The sequence below is a fragment of the Arvicola amphibius genome, chromosome 5, assembly GCF_903992535.2.
Source record: "Arvicola amphibius chromosome 5, mArvAmp1.2, whole genome shotgun sequence".
Classification (NCBI taxonomy): domain Eukaryota; kingdom Metazoa; phylum Chordata; class Mammalia; order Rodentia; family Cricetidae; genus Arvicola; species Arvicola amphibius.
In genome coordinates this window covers 66,351,711-66,371,818 of record NC_052051.1, presented here as the reverse complement: position 1 = coordinate 66,371,818, position 20,108 = coordinate 66,351,711, and the positions used below count along the sequence as shown (strand labels likewise).

The following is a 20,108-nucleotide window of genomic DNA, read 5'->3' as shown; positions in this document are numbered from 1 at the left end:
GGGTAAAATCTATGATTCCAGGATGAAAAGCTAGCAATGGGTAGATCCCTGAAGCTAACTGGCAATACACTGCAACCAGTCAGTGAACTTGAAGTCAATTAACAGACCCTATCTCACAAAACAGACTGAGAAAGACACCTGCCATTGATTGACCTCTGACCTACACATAAACAAACACATGTATATGAGCACCCGCACACATCTGTGTACACACAAAAAAACCAATGCACACACAAACATAATATAGTGCATATAAGCAGTGGGATTTTATTCAGTTACAAAATGAGGTTATTTTATTTTTCATCTTCAAAAAATAGAATGAAACTGGATATCATTATATCAAGCAAAAAAGTCAGATTCAGAAGGACAAATATTACATGTTTCTTCTCATATGCAGAAAGAAACTATATTTAAACTTACATGTATGTTATGTATAAATATACATATGAATATAATATGTATACACAAGTAGAAATAGGGCTAAGAGAGGGGAGAGTGATATATAGAGGATAATAGAGTATCTGTGACAACATGAGGCAGAGTAAGGACCATTTTAGGGGAGGGAGAGTCCAGTAAGGGAAGAAGGAATTGGGGAAGGGAAAGAGAAGAGTATTGGGGGTGAGAATAATCAATACTATGCTTTATTTTCATGGAAACACCATTTAAAAAGACACATACTACTCTGCATGATGTCTAAAAATTAATAAAAACACAAGATGCAAATGAGAGATTACATTGCTCACTAAAGGTATTATACATTACAGCAATTGATACACTTGGCATCAAGTAGAAATTCTGGACTTCAAATTTTCCATGCGGGCTGTTAGGGAAAGTCTATGTGGTTACTCTGAGATACATGAAACATGGGTCATATTGAGAAATGCCACCAGAGCAATGAGCTATGACTTTGCTAGTGAAAGTCATCAGTGTGGCAGATTTTAAATAATAATAATAAAAAGTTTATATTTGAGAAAGTTATAGTAGGAGTAACTATAATTTGTTTCATAATCATCATGAATTACTTGAGCCATAGGAAGTCTGTTGGAAATGTGAATAACTCATTTTGGAATTTAGAGCATACAAATATGATTATATTTCTTTTGACAGCTTGAGTTTACAAACCTAGATTAATACAATGTCACAGTTTTTCCATTTCCCCATTAAAGAAAGAATTGAATTTTATAATTCAAATACAATGCAGAGATCAACAAGTGCTTACAGTTTTGATACTCTCTGCTCTCTGAGTGAAAGTTTTTAATTCATGTTAAAACTTCCTATATTATCTTTAGAGACAAAAATACGAAATACCACTAATTTCCAGGCTGCCCCATACTTTATATTGCATTAAACTGTTCAGAAACAAGGTTTTCAATTAGAAATATATTAGAAGTGTAGAAGGCAACTTTGATGATAAGAGCCTCATAATTTGATAGCCGCCCTGAGCTTGGCTGAGCGCCCTCTGGGGTTATCCTGGACATCTTCATCTTCTGGGGTAAGTACCTTCTTGTGAATCAAATCCCACATCAGAGGAGCTCTTCCAGAGCTGCTCCCCTCACTCTGACTTGAATCCAGCTGTGCAGTTTGCCTTACCTTCTGTCTGATGCTGAGGTTAAATCTTTCTGTCATATTTATCCCAAGCAAAAATCGTTTGACAATGCGATCTTCTAAAGAATGGAAGGAGAGCGCAACAAGACGACCACCAGTTTTCAGAAATTTCTGTGCTGTTTTCAGTCCTGTATAGAGTTCATTGAGTTCATTGTTCACAAAGATCCGAAGAGCTTGGAACGTCTTGGTGGCAATGTGGGTAGATCTTTGTAGCAAGTCCTTTCTTGCATAGACAGCTGAGGTAGGAAAGGCACCTAGAGAGATATTGCAAGAATAAGGAAAAAAGACAGGCAACATTAACATTTGCTATGTAAATGTCATACAGTGTACACTTTTTAAAAACTAAATTTTCTGAGAAATAATGACATTTTAGTAATAATTTCCTCTTATTTTAATTTTCTTTATGGTTTAAAACCATATATCATAACTATCTTTTATAGCTCAACAACTGTAATCAAAGAGGGAGAAATAGGAGTAGACAATATTTTGAAGATATTATTACAAAATTTCACAACTTTGCAAAAACCATTAGCTTATAGTAATAAAGTGTAATATGCTGCAAATAAAATAAAGAAAACCATATCTAAGTGCATCATAACTGAACTGCATAAGCTAAAGACAGTAAGAAAAATCATAAAAGCAGCAAAGAAAATAACAGATCCTCAATAAGTCAATGCACAGAGGAGAACAGACTAGGGAATGCTCAGCCATAAATAGGATCTATGTACCACAATCCACCCCCTCAGGGCACAAGATTCTTCCTGGAAGAAGGGGCAGAAATTTAAGAGCTGCTGGTGGCAGTGATAGATGACTTCAAGGAGACAGTGTTTTCCCAACACAACAGGAAGATCACTTACAGTGATTATGAAAGCATGCATAAGATACGTGCAAGTTTAGGTCAAACAAACTCCTAGCAAAGAGGTGGCCAGGTGAGCACCACGTCCCACCCCTTGTTGAGAAGCCACTGGCCTGTGATAGCTGTTGGAAGAGAAAGAGTTGATTTTTTTTTTTTTTTTTTTTTTGATCAATCCCTAGTAGGTTGACCACAGGCCAGGTCAGACCCCATTCCAAAGACTTCTTGGGCAAAATAAACTGAACTTGTGGGGGAAAGGAGAAGAATGCTCAGTGTATGAGAGAAAAGGATGGGAAAGTAGAGGCTCTTAAGCAGAGGTAACAATCCTCTGTGTCTTTCCCAATAAATTTCTTCTGTGAGGTTTGTTGTGCAGTGTAACTTTGTGGTTTTCCTTGCTCCCGACTGCCAGGATACCTTTCCCTTCAGAACTGCAACACTTGTATTGGGGGAAATAAATACTGTTTATGAATGATAAAAGGAAAAATATGGTAAGTTGGGAGTCTATGAAAATTAAAAAGTTTTGCTTTGAAACGTAATAAAAAATCCACAGAAAAGAAAAAAAAAATCAAATCACCAATCTAATGATATTTGAATCTGAACACAAAAGAAGCAAAGTGCAGAATATCAGAAGATACTGTCTCCATAACACTCTGCAACATGCACATAAGATCAAGCTTGCTCTGTACAGCTCAAGGATTGATATGAGCAAAAATGATGAATTTTATACAAGCTTGCATTGGCAGATATGATGTAATTATACCTTAGAAATGCCAATGAGTTTACACAAGAATTTTACCTTTAAGAGCAGGTTATTAGTAAACATTCCAAAGAAATTATATTTTCATTCTAGATTTCTTATGAATGAACATCTACAAAAATGAATGAAATCCTAGTATTTTAATATCTTACATATGCTTCTTGAAAAAAAGTAAATCATACAAGGATATGTATGTTTATCTCACATTTCATAATGTTTATATAGCATCAGGACAGTCAGTGTTATATATTAATTTTCTCTGTGAACTTCATTATACAAGAGAGAAGTAACATACAAAAGTATGAAGAACCTGGGTATCTAAATAAAAAATCATGATAAGCTCACTCTGTTCCCTGGAAACATACATGCTAGAAAAGGTTAGATTCTAGAAATTTATCCTCCAACCTGATGGGACTCTCAGAAACAAGATGTCACTGTCAGAAGAGAAAAGCTAGGTCAATTTCTTTCAATCTGTTAACTGATGCCTCACGTTTTTAAGAAAAATAGTTTGGATCACTAAGAAATGAGTTTCACAGAATTCTAAGGACCTAAACAAAATTTAGTGAGTCATTATTTGAGGCTCAGATTTAGAGGAAGCTAGAACAAGACTGGACTCTTAGCTACTCTAAAGTATTCAGAATTCAACACCATGTTCAAAAGAGAAATGCCATGAAAAATTCAGTTTCAAAACAAATATTATAGGGTGCTTTTAAATGATTTAAATTTACCATTATATTTACAATTTTATAGAAATTAAGAGCGACTTATATGTGGCAATCACTTAACTTGATACTTTATAACAGAATTTTTATTTAAAAGATATTCATTTCAGGATATAATTTTAAACATAGTACTGAATTATTCATAAATGGCTTTATCTTATCTAAGTTCATAAAACAGAGAAAAGTGGAGAGCACAATGTATGTTTGCAGACTACTGTCAATGAATATGTTTTTGAAATAAAAAGGCTTTTTTATAACAAAATAATAAAAATAATCAATTGATCTGGAGTAATCCTAGAAACATGACATTTCTGTTTCCCAGAAAAAATGGCTCTTTCCTAAGGCCTCATAACAGAGTGTTTATAATTCTGACAGTAAGTTAGCTGTACACTATGAGGATCTTAGCTAATTTTTTTAATCTGAAAAATTGTTTTTTATTTCAAAGTAGTAACATAAAGTAAAATTATGTTAATGTACTATATAATGCAATTTCAAGTTTATATAATCTATATTTACATTAGACGTATCCACACCATATAGAAACCTGGAGACCACAACTTAAGATCCCTGTAATCAGACATGCTTTTCTTCAGGCGGGTCCCATGTGACCTTTGCAATACCATGTAGTCACAGAAAATGAACACGAAATCTTTCAATTATATCTAGGTCTAAGAATGACAAGCTATTACTAAACTATTACACTTTCATTCTGGAGCTTTGTTACTATTGTTTATGGAATTCTCATGTGGACTATATTCAATGGATTTCCTGGAGAAGATTTTTAAATATGATTCAGTGACTTTCCTGCCCTATCTTCAGAGAACAAGAAATGTCGGGCTTTGTTAAGCATTTCAGTGTTGCTAAGAATATCTGTCACACATCCTCTTCTGTTTTGGATAAAGTAATTTCCAAGGCTTCTTTTTATTAATATCTGTGCTTCATTTTTATAGCTTACAAAAAGAAGGACTAAAAGGGGGATTGGAAAAACGGCTCAATCAATATAATTCTTGCTGTGCAAGTATGAGACCTGGTTTCAGACCCTGAGTGTCCAGTAAAAGTCTGCCATAGCAACATGTCTGCTGGCCCAGTAATTTTGGGGCTAGAGACAGTTGAACGCTAGGGCTTCACTGGCCAGACAACTAAGCCAAATTGATGTGCTTCAGCTTCACTGAAGAAACCCTATTTCAAAAAGCAGGAAGAGCAACTGAGGGCGACACTTAACAATGATCTATAGATTTTACTTATAAGCATTTGTGTGCATGCACACATGCACAACACACACACACACACACACACACACACACACACACATACACACAAAGAATATAAAGGTATCCATAAGAGAACAGAGCTCAAAAGCAGTAAGAACAAAGCACCAACTAGCAAGAATACAAATACAAAAATACAAATGAAAACGTCTACCAAACATGAAGGATTCATCAAGGCTTTTTTTTCCCCCAATTATTAAGCTGAGAGACAAGTAAGCATCCTGCCATTGTGAGAGTCCCTAAATGGATTTCCTTGTTGCAGTCCCTGGGGAAGAGTGCTAGGATGGAGTCTTTATGACTATCAGAGATTTGAAAGAAACATCTATTTACAAGTCATTGGGGGAAAAAAGATTCAAAACCACACCAAATTCAGTACCTGCTCAGCTGCTGGGCTCTGGATTAGGCCATAAGGAAGGAAATATTACTGAAAGTGAGACACGGTCCCAGCCTTTAAGGAGCTCGGTATTGCAGCCTGGCACTTCTTCCTAATCTCCCACGGGCTTTTCTTTAAAATCAGAAATAGAATTTGTTTCTTTTTCCATTTCCTGAGTTTAATCATGGAGTCTAGTATACCTAATTCATTCAATTATGGAACAGAGTAGCTAAGACAGAAAATATGGTCTCAACCACAATTTGGGTGGAAAATTATCTTTTTTGTGTTTTAATTAACAGACTTGGCTGACATAGGACAATGTATATTAGTTTTATGTGGGAAAAGATGTGCTTAACCTGGATAGAACTCATCACAATTACCCCATATTTACTCAACTCAAAGATTTGTCTCTGACTTTTTTGACAACAGGAGCTGTTTCCTGTTTCCTCCTAAAGCCCTAGCATACCATCGACAAAAATGAGATGACTAGCTCTACTCTAGAACTAACAAGTCAGTTTCAGCGGTTCATTACATAGGGCCAGTACCTTAAAAGAGCCTGATATTTCTTTGAGGTCAAGAGACAAAGCTATTTTTTAAATTTGCTTCTTTTTCATACAACATATTTGTCATAATTTTCCTCTCTCCAAACTACTCCCAGATCTTCTCCACTCAATCCCTACATTCCCAACTTCATATTCTGTCTCTCAAAAACAACCACCAACCACTTAAAGAAATGCTCAACATCCTCAGCCATCAGAGAAATGCAAATCAAAACAACTCTGAGATTCCACCTTACACCTGTCAGAATAGCCAAAATAAAAAACACTGATGACAGCTTATTTTGGAGAGGATGTGGGGTAAGAGACACACTCCTTCATTGCTGGTGGGAGGGGAGTGCAAACTGCCATAGCACTTTTGGATATCAGTATGGCAATTTTCAGAAAATTAGGAAACAACCCTCTTCAAGATCTAGCAATATCACTTTTGGGTATATACCCAAAGGATGCTCAATCATATTACAGGGACATGTGCTCAACTATGTTCATAGTAGCATCATTTGTCATAGCCAGAACCCGGAAACAACCTAAATACCTCTCAATTGAAAATGGATGAGGAAAATGTGGTACATTTACACAATGAAGTACTACACAGTGGGGAAAAAATGAACTAATGAAAATTAATGAAATTTGAAGGAAAAAAAACTAATTTGAAATTTGAAGGAAAATGGATGGAGCTAGAAAACATCATATTGAGTAAAGTAACACAGACCAATAAAGACAAATATAATATGTACTCACTCAGAAGTGGGTTTTAGACATAAGGCAAAGAAAACCAGCCTACAATTCACAATTCCAGAGAACCTAGAAAACGATGAGAATCCTAAAAAAGAAATACATGGATCTAATCTACATGGGATGTAGAAAAAATACAAGATCTCCTGAGTAAATTGTGAGCATGGGGATCATGGGAGAGGGTAGAAGCGAAGGGGAAGGGAGAAAAGCATATAGCTCAATTAAAAAAATAAAAATATAATAATAGTAAAAAAAAACAAACCCATGGTAGAGGTCCAGATCATTGTATCAAATGTGATTGTGGGTACTAAATTATGATGTTAATGGGGCAATTGAGGCCTCAAATTGGCTAGCAATTTCAATGTCTCAACACACATGATTCCATGGATTTAATTATATTGGATAATTATTGGACTTGTACTTAATCCATCAAGCATTTGCACACAAAATGGAGCACCTGCAGGTAATTTTTACTTCAGGAAATGCAAACTTGCAAACCCTTACTATATGGATGATACATTGTTAACATGCAAATTGAACATAGTTTATATATTTCTTTTGCAAAATAAAAATAAAATTAGCAATATACATTTAAATGCCATTAATATCTTAAGCAATTTAAACTGCATAAACATAGCCACTGTTTAAAACGTAAAAGCTAATGAAAATGCTGTTGCATATGAAATAAATTGCCAATATAGTTACTTTAAAAAATTCTTCCCAAGAGTCAACCAAAAAGCATGTTTCCTTGTGTCTTTAAATATATATATATATATATACCTATATAAACTTATGCATATATAAGTATATAAGAGAATGAACTGCAAAATAATGTATCACATGGCTTACTTACCTTATTTTGAAAAGTGACTTCAGCTGTACAGATGCTCTATAATTCATTTTGTTCATTCACTTATCAAGTATTTATATTGCTAACCACATCCCAGATAGCTCAGAATACACTTGTAGATAAGATAAAGGTGGCTTTATCAGGTCAAGTTCATATTGTTACCATAACAGGAACATGTAAAATATTTTTTAATTTTTTACTTCAATGGGCCTGTAATAAATATGTAAACTGCACAATTTAGATTTATGTACAACACTAAAAGCCTACAGAGTATATTGGAACTCAGAATCTGAGCAAAGTGCTTACCCTGTATGATAACTTTAAATGTCTACAGAATTGGAATTATTTAGGTCAAAGGGTATTTTTGCCCACTTAAATTTGGATCAATACTTCTAAATTTGCCCTCTAAGTAGATTGCACCAATTTACTTCCATCAATGGTATATTATAGAGTCAATATCCCCACATCCTTGCCAGTATGAGGAATAATAACTGTTTACTCCTGACTAGTCTAATAGTAGGCTAATGATAGTGGACTGTTGTTTTAATTTGCATTCTTTGGCAATTAGTAGGTTTGGGCATCTTTTCAAATCTAATAGCCATTTGATTCCGGCTGTAAATTGCTTGAATAAATCTTATGCTCATGTTCTTAATGTGATGTTGCTTTTTACCTTCATTGATTTGGAAGGCTTGTTTATTAAAAAATAATATTAACCCTTGTTCTATCATATATAAATCAAATTTTTACATTATGACCTCAATTTTATAGATTTCCTGCTATACAGAAATTAAGGTTTTTGTGGTGTGTGGACTGAATGCCAACCCAGAAAATTCTGTATGTGATGAATTATGTGTGAGTGATGGGGTGGAGGCAGGGCGGCAGTATTTGTACATGTATATGCAGGTATGAGTGCCTGTGCGGGAGGAAGCTACAGGACATGCAATGCCTTCCCTTTAGCTCTCTGTCTTAAGTGTCTCAAGGCAATGTCTCAAAACCAGAAGAACACATCTGGGCTAGGCTGGCTTGTCAGGTAATGTCCACGTTCTGCTGTCCCTGCTCCACAATAATGAGGGGATAACCAGACCTGGATTTGTACATGGTTGCTGGGATTCAAATTCAAGTTCTCAAACTTGCAAAGCAAGCACTCTCATCCACTGAGTCATTTTTTGATATATTTCTGGGTTTGTCTGTATGCATAAGTATTTGATTCACATGAAAATAACTTTCATTATAGTATGAAGTCCAGCACTCCTATTTTGTAAATGCTACATTTCACCTATTGACTTACCACACCATGATTCTTTTTATTTTTTTATTTATTTTTATTTTTTTTTTCTAGATGGAATCTATTATGAAGAAATCTGACTTCCCCCAATCATCATGATGCATTGCTCCTGCCAATAACAATTCCTTGTTATTTTACCTGTGTGCCCAAAGTCAACAAGTAGAAACTACAGTTTTAAATGATGTGATTTAAAGTCTCTAAAGTCTCCTGATAGAAACATGAATTTAAAGAAATGGAATCGGAAACTATAATGTCTATAGTTATAGGGGAAACACTGATTGTACAAAATGCATGAGGACCAGCACATAGATTAGGACACATAGTGTACCATGGGTGCCAAGCCTGAAGTGTGGAGGAGTAGTCAGTTAGTACTCACAGCAGTCTGAAGGTGTACATGCTGGCTTAGCAAAATGGATATCAAGTGACAGCGGGAGTACGTAATAGTTTTAATTCTATCATTTTGGACCAAAACACATCCTTTTAATATGGGACTACATTACAATATTTTTTCCTGAATTATTAATTGTAGCTTGGGAATATGAAAGGTCTACATTTGTCTCTTAAATCAGTACCAGAAAAAAAAAAAAAAAAAACCCTGTCAAAGATCCCGAATCTCATCTGAACCTGGTATACACAATGATTCCAGAATTCTTCTCAAATTGTAAGACTGAATCTAATACCAAAATTAGTCATCTTGGAAAGTCTAGTTGTGTTTTGACAATGAGTTATTAATGGAAAGATGACAAATTGTGGAACTATTCTTGTGATAATCACCTCCAAAACCAAAGTCTTCCGAGTCTTATCCTTGTTCCACCCACTTTCTTTTAAATGTGGACCCTTAGAGTTTTAACCATTAGCATTACGCTCTTTCCAGGTCTATTCTCTAGACATTGCAGAGTCTGCTTCTGCACCAACTCTGAGCAAGTTAGAAATACAACATGGACCATGGACACGTCATATAAAATAGCAAGCAACTAGTTAGTACATGAAAAATTTAAGAAGATTAACTGATGACCAATATAAAGACTCTCGGCATGAGTCTATAAATATACAACACTAGGTTCTTAAGCCATTTGGGCAAAGTTCAGACAGCCACCTTGGACTCACCTTACCATATATCACAAAGAGCAGAGACTAGTTCTTATTGATGTGTCATGTCTGATTTTCTAGCCTAGTGGAAAATGCAACTTAAAATGGCAACTATTTGAAGTCATGGCACTTCAGTGTACTTTGTGAGGTTACCAAAAGGAGAATAAAATATGCCCCATTAAAATAATCCAAATCTAAAGCAGAAATAACAGTAGTAGCAATACTAGCAAATATATGAATACTGAGCCTAAATTGAATGGTAACTGAATAGCTTAGTCTCAGGCATCAACTCTTTACAGTGTCTTACAAGCAACTTTTCACATTGAGTTCTATGTATTACATTCTAGTTTCTGCATCAATTCTTTTTTTTTTTCTCATGGTTTATTTTTTTTTATATTTAAAAATTTCCATCTCCTTCCCTCCTCCTACCCCCTCCCTTCGCTCCTCCTCCCCCTTCCCTCCCCTCCTTCTCCCCCTTCCCTCCCCTTCCCTCCACCCATACCTCCCCTCCCTCCCTCTCAAGGACAAGGAGCCATCAGGGTTCCCCACTCTATGCTAAGTCCAAGGTCCTCCCAACTCCCCCCAGGTCCAGGAAGGTGATCGACCAAGCTGAGAAGGCTCCCACAGAGCCCGTCCATGCAGAAGAATCAGAGCCCAGAGCCATTGTCCTTTGCTTCTCAGTCAGCCCCCGCTGTTGGCCACATTCAGAGAGACGGGTTTGGTCGCATGATCCATCAGTCCCATTCCAACTGGAGTTGGTGATCTCCCATTAGTTCTGTCCCACCGTCTCCATGAGTGAACGCACCCCTCTCGTTCCTGACTTTCTCCCTCATGTTCTCGCTCCTTCTGCTCCTCATCAGGACCTTGGGAGCTCAGTCCAGTGCTCCAATGTGGGGCTCAGTCACCTTCCCCATCTGTCGCCAGCTGGAGGTTCCCTCACGGTCCTGACTTTCTTTCTCATGTTCTCTCTCCTTCTGCTCCTCATCAGGACCTTGGGAGCTCAGTCCGGTGCTCCAATGTGGGGCTCTGTCATTTTCTTCATCTAACGTCAGGTGGAGGTTCAGTTCAGATGGAATGTCAGGGCACAGGATCAGGGATTCCAGGCAGCCCAGGGTCGCAGCTCAGACAAAAGGGCCAAGGTGGGGGCAGGGCGGGATGGAATACCCCACACCATGATTCTGATGAAATACTGTATTTCAAGATACAGTATGCTAGATTTTGTCACTTGGGGTAACTTCCTCGTAACCATCCTAGTCCATAATTAAACATCTTTTCAAAGCTTTGTTGTATATTTCTCTTGCATTTATAATTCCAAATGAAATAAATAATTAATGAGGCATATACAGAAAGTAGTAGTATAATTAGAACTACAGCAACTTCCTTGGCTAGTTTGAATAATAATTAAGATTATCTTAATATTAAACTAATCCAAGAACATGGTATTTCTGTTGATATTTTACATGTCATTATAGTTTAATAGCTGTTGTCATCTAAGTCATGATTAAACATCTGTAAGTACACCATTTACAAAATTATATCTTACCAAGGAAAAGCATGATGTGGGAGGTCCTTCTGTCTATATGTTGCTTTGATTGATTAATGAATAAAGGAACTACTTTGGGCCTATAGCAGAGCTATAGGGGAACAGAACTAGGTGGGGAAAACTAAATGGAATGCTGGGAGGAAGAAGGCGGAGTCAGAGAGATGCTATGAAACCACCGCAGCTGGAAATAGATGTGCTAGAATTTTGCTGGTAGTCTACAACCTCATGGTGACATACAGATCAACAGAAATGGGATAAATTAAGATGTATTAGTTAGCCAATAAGAAGCTAGAGCTAATGGGCCAAGCAGTGATTTAATTAATACAGTTTCTGTGTGATTATTTTGGTTCTGGGCAACTGGGATGAATAAGCAGTTCCTTACAACAAAAGCATATGAATGGTCACACATATAGTAAGACAGATTGGGTAACAAAAATGGTACTAATCTCAGAAAAGCCTTTCTCTTTATGGCTGTGGGTATGAGGTATACACTTAGTCTCTGAGTATGTCTTTCAGTTGTAAGATGTCACATTGATAACTCTGGAACACTGAATTATTATGAATATGAAATATTAAAAGCATTTAAGTAGTATTTAGTGTACATAAAAAAAAATTCCCTGGTGGATACCATTCACAAATTTATTTCTCTCTTATTGTCAGGTGTAAAACAAAGTGGGTAGGGAAGGGGAACTTTAAACATTGAAGATTTGCCAAACACCATAAAAACAAACAGAAACCAAATTGAAGGCCCAGATATCAATCTACATACCTATGAACACCTGATTTTTGACAAGAAAGCAAAAAATTATAAGATGGAAAAATAAGGCATATTCAACAAATGGTGCTGGCATAACAGAATATCAACATGTCAAAGAATAAAAATAGACCCATATCTATCACCATGCACAAAACTCAAGTCCAAATGGATCAAAGATCTCAACATAAAACCAACCACACTGAACCTCATAGAAGAGAAAGTACACTTGAATGCATTGGCTCTGGGAGCAACAGTTAAAAAATGGGACCTTCTGAAACTGAGAAGCTTCTGAAAAGCAAAGCACACGGTCAACAAGACAGAACAGCAGCATACAGAATGGGAAAAGATCTTCACCAACCCCACATCAGACAAGTGGTGACCTCAAAAATATAAAAAAACCTCAAGATATTGGTCATCAAAACAACAAATAATCCAATAAAGAAGGGGGTACAGACCTAAACAGGGAACTCTCAGTAGATGAATCTAAAATGGCTGAAAGACACTTAAGAAAATGTTCAACATCATTAGCCATCAGAGAAAAGTAAATCAAAGCAACTCTAAGATTTCATCTTATACCTGGTCAGGATGGCCAAGATCAAAAACATTGATGACAGCTTATTTTGGAAAGGATATGGGGTAAGAGGCACACTCCTCCATTGCTGGTAGTAGTGCAAACTGGTATAGCATTTTTGGATATCAGTATGGCAATTTTCAGAAAATTAGGAAACAACCCGCTTTAAGATCCAGAAATACCACTTTTGGGTATATACCCAAAGGATGCTCAATCATATTACAAGGACATGTGCTCAACTATGTTCACAGTAGCATCATTTGTCATAGCCAGAATATGGACACAACTTAAATGCCCCTCAATCAAAAAAAATGTACAAGGAAAATGTGGTACATTTACACAATGGAGTACTACACATCAGGAAAAAAAAACTAATGACATCTTGAAATTTGCTGATAAACAGATGAATCTAGAAAACATCATATTGAGTGAGGTAACTCAGACCCAGAAAGACAAATATAATATGTACTCACTCATAAGTGGCTTTTAGCCATAAAACAAGAAAAAGCTAGCCTACAATTCACAACCCCAGAGAATCTAGATAACAAAGAGGACCCTAAGAGAGACATACATGGATCTAGCCTACATGGGAAGTAGAAAAAGACAAGATCTCTTGAGTAAATTGTGAGCTTGGGGATCATGGGAGAGGGTAGAAGGGGAGGGGAGAGGAAGGAAAAGGAGTGGAGAAAAAATATATAGCTCAATAAAAACAAAAAAAGATTTGCTAAACACTTATTCTAGACTAAGAAGTGAGGAGTATCAGTATTCAAAATGTTTCTAATGCACAGATTAATGATATACCCTCAAATTTGCCAAGTATTGCTTATATATTTAAACTATGAGGATTTAGAATTTATTGTTCTTTATTTGATGATGACTATTTATAACTGGTGCTATGAATAAGCACCTAAGCCTCATTAACATAAACCATCCAGATTATGTTTCAACCATCTTGCCAGGAGATTATTTTCCATAATTAAACTTCTAAACTTCTCTTACATTGTAAATTATACAACTTGTATTCTGTCATTTTAAGAGTACAACATTATTATTTTGTTTTTTATTACATTTTTTCTGTTTCTGCTTTTTTATTTCTGTAGCTTTCATAAGATATCTTTCTACACAGGTATCTTATTTCTTAAGCATAGTTTCACAACAATAAAATATATTGTGAGTCATTTTAATCCACTCCTTTGTTTTCGCAGTCTTGCTCTGCTGGTCCATTTATTTAGTCTGACTAGTTAGTGCATCTAAAGTTACCAGTAGATTTCTAGACTAAAACAATTATAGTTCACATTATCACAAAAATATCCTGCAAGAACCCAAACAAATGCATATGCTTAACAATACACCATTCATTCATTTAGCCAATATTTAAAATCTTTAATAGGCTAAATACTGAGGATTAAAACACTTAAACGTATGTCATCATTGACTTGAAGGAACTGAAACCCTTTAATAGGAATGAAAAGCAATGTTATAATGACTGTCAAAGACACAGTAGCAAAAAGAAAAGGAAGATTCCTGGTTGTGTATATGATATTTTTCTAAACTGATGCTTCTGGGAAAGTGGCATAGTAAAATGCCAAATCCCAACCAAACAACAGACTGCTTCTGTCACAGAAGTATAAATAATGCAAGATGCCACCCTCCTCTGCTAAGCGACAATGACCATGATAAAATCCTAAATATAACTATTTAAAGATCTTCCTCAATGTTTCTCAAGGTTTTGTGTGGTGTACATGTGTGTTCACACATATATGAGTATGAGTTTGTGCATGCACATTAATTAATTAATATGGGCATTAATTGGAAAATCTGATATTGTCTTCCTCAGTGACTTTTCACTCTCTATATTAAGGCAGAGTATCTTGCTGAATATAGAACTCTCCAATTTAGGCTAGTCTTGCTAGCCATACTGGCCTAAATTCTGTCTCTGCCTCCAGGTTGCACACACCTGGCTTTTATGTGGATGCTGGAGATCCAAACTCTATTCCTCAGTTTTCATGGAAAACACTTAATCCACTGAGCCATCTCTCCAGCTGTTTTTATTTTCAAAAACTAATTACTCTGTATAATTTATTTTACAGGTAATACACTTGAGAAATGCTGAAAGCAGACTTTCTGTTAATCATGTTTATGTGCTTTAATTATGTCAATAAATCCTTACCCAAATTATGAGAGGTAAGAAGCAGATATCCTTATATTTGATTAAAGCTAAACAACAATACCAAATGAAACAAAAAACAAATAAAGAAAAACCAAGGGGTCAAATGTTGCCTCCAAAATTTGCAGGTACTGTATGTGGATGAAACTCATGACCTTAAAACACCACTTATCTCCCTTTTTGGTAATAAATACCGCAACTAAACACTCTAGAAGAAAATTAACATTTTTGAGCAATTTATTGGACACTTAGGAAAGTCCAGATCAGTGCTCTTTGTTGTTTTTGTTGTGAAACTTCACCATATCATTGTGCATATAATTCAGTGTCCTTAGAATCATCTTTGGCTTAAATGCACTCAAATAAGGCAGCAATTTTAAGATGGTATGCTCAGCAAATCTCCTCATCTCCTCTTTCCTGATTAGGAGGAACGGAAGCTAGAATGATGGCACGAGGTTCAGAGTGGCTTACACAGGCTCTGATTCCACGTCAGGTGTTTTATGCAACAATCTCATTTTCTGGGAAAGACCAAGTATAGAATCTTTACTCTAAACCTGAATAGCTTGTTACTGAGAGATGTTTTAATGGATGTCAAATCTCTTCGCATCGAGTTGCAAGAGTTTGGCTTTCTCTCTTCATGTCCCTGGGGAAGATGTGCATTGTCAACCCTAGAGACTATGCATCTGGTGAAAGCAGCAACCTCCCTGGTCTCATAACCTGGGAATGTAAATGAATACCCTTGGCTTTTGTCCTTTTCATTCTACTGAAAATAACTTATTGTTAGCTCAGGTTATTAGACTGGACATTTGTCTCCCCCCTTTCATCCGCTTCCTTGATAGTGGGTTTATAAAAGCAACAGTTGTGATTGGTGCCATTATCTCGACTTTTGGGTAGGTGCAGATTACATATATTTGATTAAGAATCAAAATGCACCCAAGTCACCTGTTAGAAAGGAGTTGTGTTACAGTTGTTTCTATATTTTAAAAGGATTGCTAAATATGCTCCAGCTAAGCCAACATTGGGAGGAGTAAGCTTATATACAAAATGGAATAAAGTATTTTTTTTTCTGGAAAAATCTTGAGGAATTAAGTCCTGCTGATTTTATTTTCTTTAAAGTTTCTTCAGAAATCATGACATAAAGTATTTTTCAAACATTTGTGTTACACATTTATCATAAAAACATGATTTAAAAGTAAAAAGGGGGCATACTTGGCTTTCTTCTCTAGCCCCTTTCCTTTTACTAGGATGCCTTTTCTTTCTTCTTGAAGTTTCTATCTACATACCCTTAACACTTACCAAGATGCCCTAATTTTCACCACCTACTTCAACGCAGTACCCTGCAGTACACATTTCACTCATACTTGGTTGTAAAAAACTGGGAACTAACTCTTCTTCCCCAATCTCAGATACAAAGACTGGTAAACAATAAGCACAAGGAGGAAAACCTACTGGATAAAAGGTATCTTACCAGTCTGACTCAAAGATAGTGCTATATAGGAAATGGTACTTTAGAAGTAGAACTTCTCTGACTCATCTCTTTCTAAGGCTGTTTATGTGTGCAAGGTTATGTGGTGATGTTCTCCGTCTCCATCAAATTCTCAAATAGTCCCTTAAGAGTTCATGTATGTAGAATTTTGTGGAGATGCCCTCCACCCATCTCCATCACAGTTTCAAGTGGTCCCAGAACCTCAAATGAGGTGAATTCCTGGTGTTAGCTACTCTTAGTTCCCAATTTACCATTTTCAACCATACCATCCAAAAAGACTTCAGCATTCCCTTACCATTTAACACTATCACTGCATGGATTGCAAACGTCTTTCATATGTCAGTGAAGAAGCTGGAAACTGTTTGTGAATTGCTAGTCTTTTTCTGATTTACAAAGTCATGCTTAGTAGCAGCAGTCTATATTACACATAATAATGGAATTCAATTTGTACATAAAAGCAGTCTGAGTTCAGTAACAAAAAAACCCCCATCTTTTCACCAGAGAAGTGATTTCATGTCCTGTAGAAAAAATAACATTTTCAGTTTTAGGATACCCTAGTACTAGTCCCACTTTTTAAAATTTAATGCATTCACATGCTCTAGTGTATTGAGATTTTTAAGCTCATAGATGAAATTAGCAACGTGCTGGGGCTGTTAACACGATGCATTGCAATCCTCCTGAGTCGTAGGGTTTAAAATTAATTGAGCTCTTGCACCTGTTTGCCGGTATTCATCTGTTGCATTTCCATCACATTTAATAAGTCTCTGTGACGCAACTCGTGCCCTTTCGCCTGGGATCCTTTAATACAGTGTTCAATTTTCACCAGTCTGAAATTCAAGTAATATTACGAATTTCAAACTGTTAATTAAAATCTGTGAAACAGAATGATCCTGGGTAAAATTGGCTTTAGTCAGCGAGGTTCTTTTTAAACTTCTCCAAAATCTCATCTAATCTCCAATTTCTACCAGGTTAATTCTGATGACATGATCTCACTATGGGCAGCTGAGGTCTGCAAATAGGAACAGCACACAGGTCTTGTGGGTTGTTGCAATTATTTATAAAAATAATTTTAGATAGTACCTAGTATGTGCTTAATAAACATTAGTACTCCTTATTGTTATTATCACCATTAAATTAGTGCTTGGTCTGGGTCAGCTGGTATTAGAACATCTCTTCTTACTTAGTACTACTGATAGAGACTAGCAATTATTCAATATATGTGCATATGTCTATGTAAGAGTATGCCATGTGTGCAGGTGCCTACGGAGGCCAAAAGAATGTACTGGATCACCTGGAGCTAGAGTTACAGGCAATTGTGTTCTTCCCCATGTGGTTTCGGGGATCTGAACTTGGATCTTATGCAAGAGCACTGAGCTGTCTTTCAAGCCCCAAGCTCTATTTTCTTTCTAAGAAGCAAGATTTAAGGTCATATCCTGTACCAGATTTTATTCTCTTCAAAACTGGACTTCTTGTATAGGAAAACTAAGTATATTCATGAAATGCTATTTGTTAGTTCAGTGTCAAAAACATTATGAAATTAACTAATATGGTATGTAATGTTTTAATTCAACAAATTACAAATGACAAAATAGCAATATATAATCATAGATATGAGCGCAACAGCCATGACATGTTAGCATAACATCAAAACTTGACTGTGGGTTTACCCATACCATATTTTTAATCTTCATGATAATGAAACAACCGAATACTTTATTTCTAGTCCACTGTTAGTATAAAGAACTTTTCTCTAAAGATGGAGGAAACACACAACAATACAGTGATAAAAATTCCTTCACTACTCTAGGATTTGCATTAATGTTTGATGGCAACAATTATATCTTGATAAATGTTTTACTTATTTCTAAAAAATCTCCCTTTGCCATAAAACATTGCTAATAAAAGATTTCAGAAATAAGTAAGGGCATATGCCATTAATATAAATCATGTTATTTTCTAACTTCATCCTAATAAGCATGGTATTACTATGGCAACTCGGTTTGTTGCTTAAAGTATCAATTGACATTTTAGGAGTAAGTTTATTTCTGTGGAAAGATATGCTTTACATGTCCCAATGCAGGGAAAGATGACTATTATTCTTTTTCCTAAAAGTCATGTCATCCCTATGGGAAGAAAGGTTGAAATGAAGTGATCAGCCTATCACAGACCACACGGCTCGGCAAAGTGCGCTCGGCAAAGTGCGGGTTAGCAAAAGGCCACATAGGAGTCTGGGCAGTGCATTCGTTTGCTCTCTGACTTATCCTGGATTTGGATAAAAAGGGGAGGGAATGTGGATAAGTGCGCCTGGACCCTAATTTTCACAGAAAATATTCTTAGATACCATCTCATTGGTAGGCCATATTTCATCCCCCGCCCCAATCGGAGAAGATTAATCACACACTCAAGTTCACAGAGCAAATACAGAAGAGCAGTATATTTGAGGATGTGTGTGTGTGTGTGTGTGTGTGTGCGCGTGCATGTCTGAATGAATGTGTATGGAGGCTGAAGATCAACCTCCGTGCTGTTACTTAGGTGCCATTCATTCTGAGCTTTTGGTTTTGTTTTTGCGTTGAAACAAAATCTCTTACGAGCTGCAGCCACCAGAATCTGCCTTCTTTTACCCGTAATTTGAGCACAGAAACTAAAATTGCATGCCACCATTCTAGTTTTTACTTTTTACATGGGATCCAGGGATGGAACTCTGGACCTCCGGCTTGTGTGGCATTGTCTGATTGAGCTGTTTCCACAGCCTGGTTTAAGGAGGCTTTTGTTCATGTGCTCTGTGCCTTTAATTTTCTGTAAGCTTCTCGATCCTTTTTATGTTCTATGTATCCTTACAACTGATTCCCAGTTGACACCTAGGCACTTACAATTTCCCCTAAATTTTCATTTTATTTCGCTATAAATGTGCATAAAATTTCATTTGTCCAACAAGCATACATTAAGCCCCAGCATTGCATCTAGTTTATGAGTCATAATAAAGGTTACATAAAATTCTAGTCAGGAAATAAGTATATACATTTAATCAACATGAATCACAAATACAAACAAAGCTTCACTGCCTTCATGTTTTCTATTCAAATAGTATCATGAATCACCAACTTTTGACTATGGAGAGATCAACTATCTTACTTGTGAACATAAAGTTCTTTGGGTGTATTTTGGATTTGGCAAAAGGTTTTAGACCATAAATGAATACTTATATTGGTTTAACCACAATATAATTAGTATGATTATATCTGCTTAACAAAAATAATGCCAAATAATCCTATTTCTTTATTATTATTTAATTGAAATTTTACATACTAATCCCAGTTCCCACTTCCTTCCCTGTACCCATTCCCTCCACCTTTCCCCTACCCTACCTCCCATCCACTCCTCAGAGATGGTAAGGCCTCCCCTATGAAGTCAATAAAATCAAGTACATCACTTTGAGGCAGAACTACTTTATCTAGGCTGAGCAAGGTATTGCTCCAAAGAGAATGGGCTCCAA

The 20,108-nt window shown here is 36.1% G+C and overlaps 1 protein-coding gene across 1 annotated transcript in view; it reads right to left on the bottom strand.

Moving 5' to 3' along the window:
* Positions 1–242: 242 nt before the first annotated feature.
* Mettl15 (methyltransferase like 15) overlaps positions 243–20,108 on the bottom strand; it is a 175,031-nt gene continuing 155,165 nt past the window's right edge. Inside the window, exon 7 of the mRNA XM_038330281.1 lies at positions 243–1,859. Coding sequence (XP_038186209.1) covers positions 1,420–1,859 — 440 coding nt within the window. The 3' untranslated portion in view covers positions 243–1,419. The remainder of the gene's footprint in view (positions 1,860–20,108) is intronic.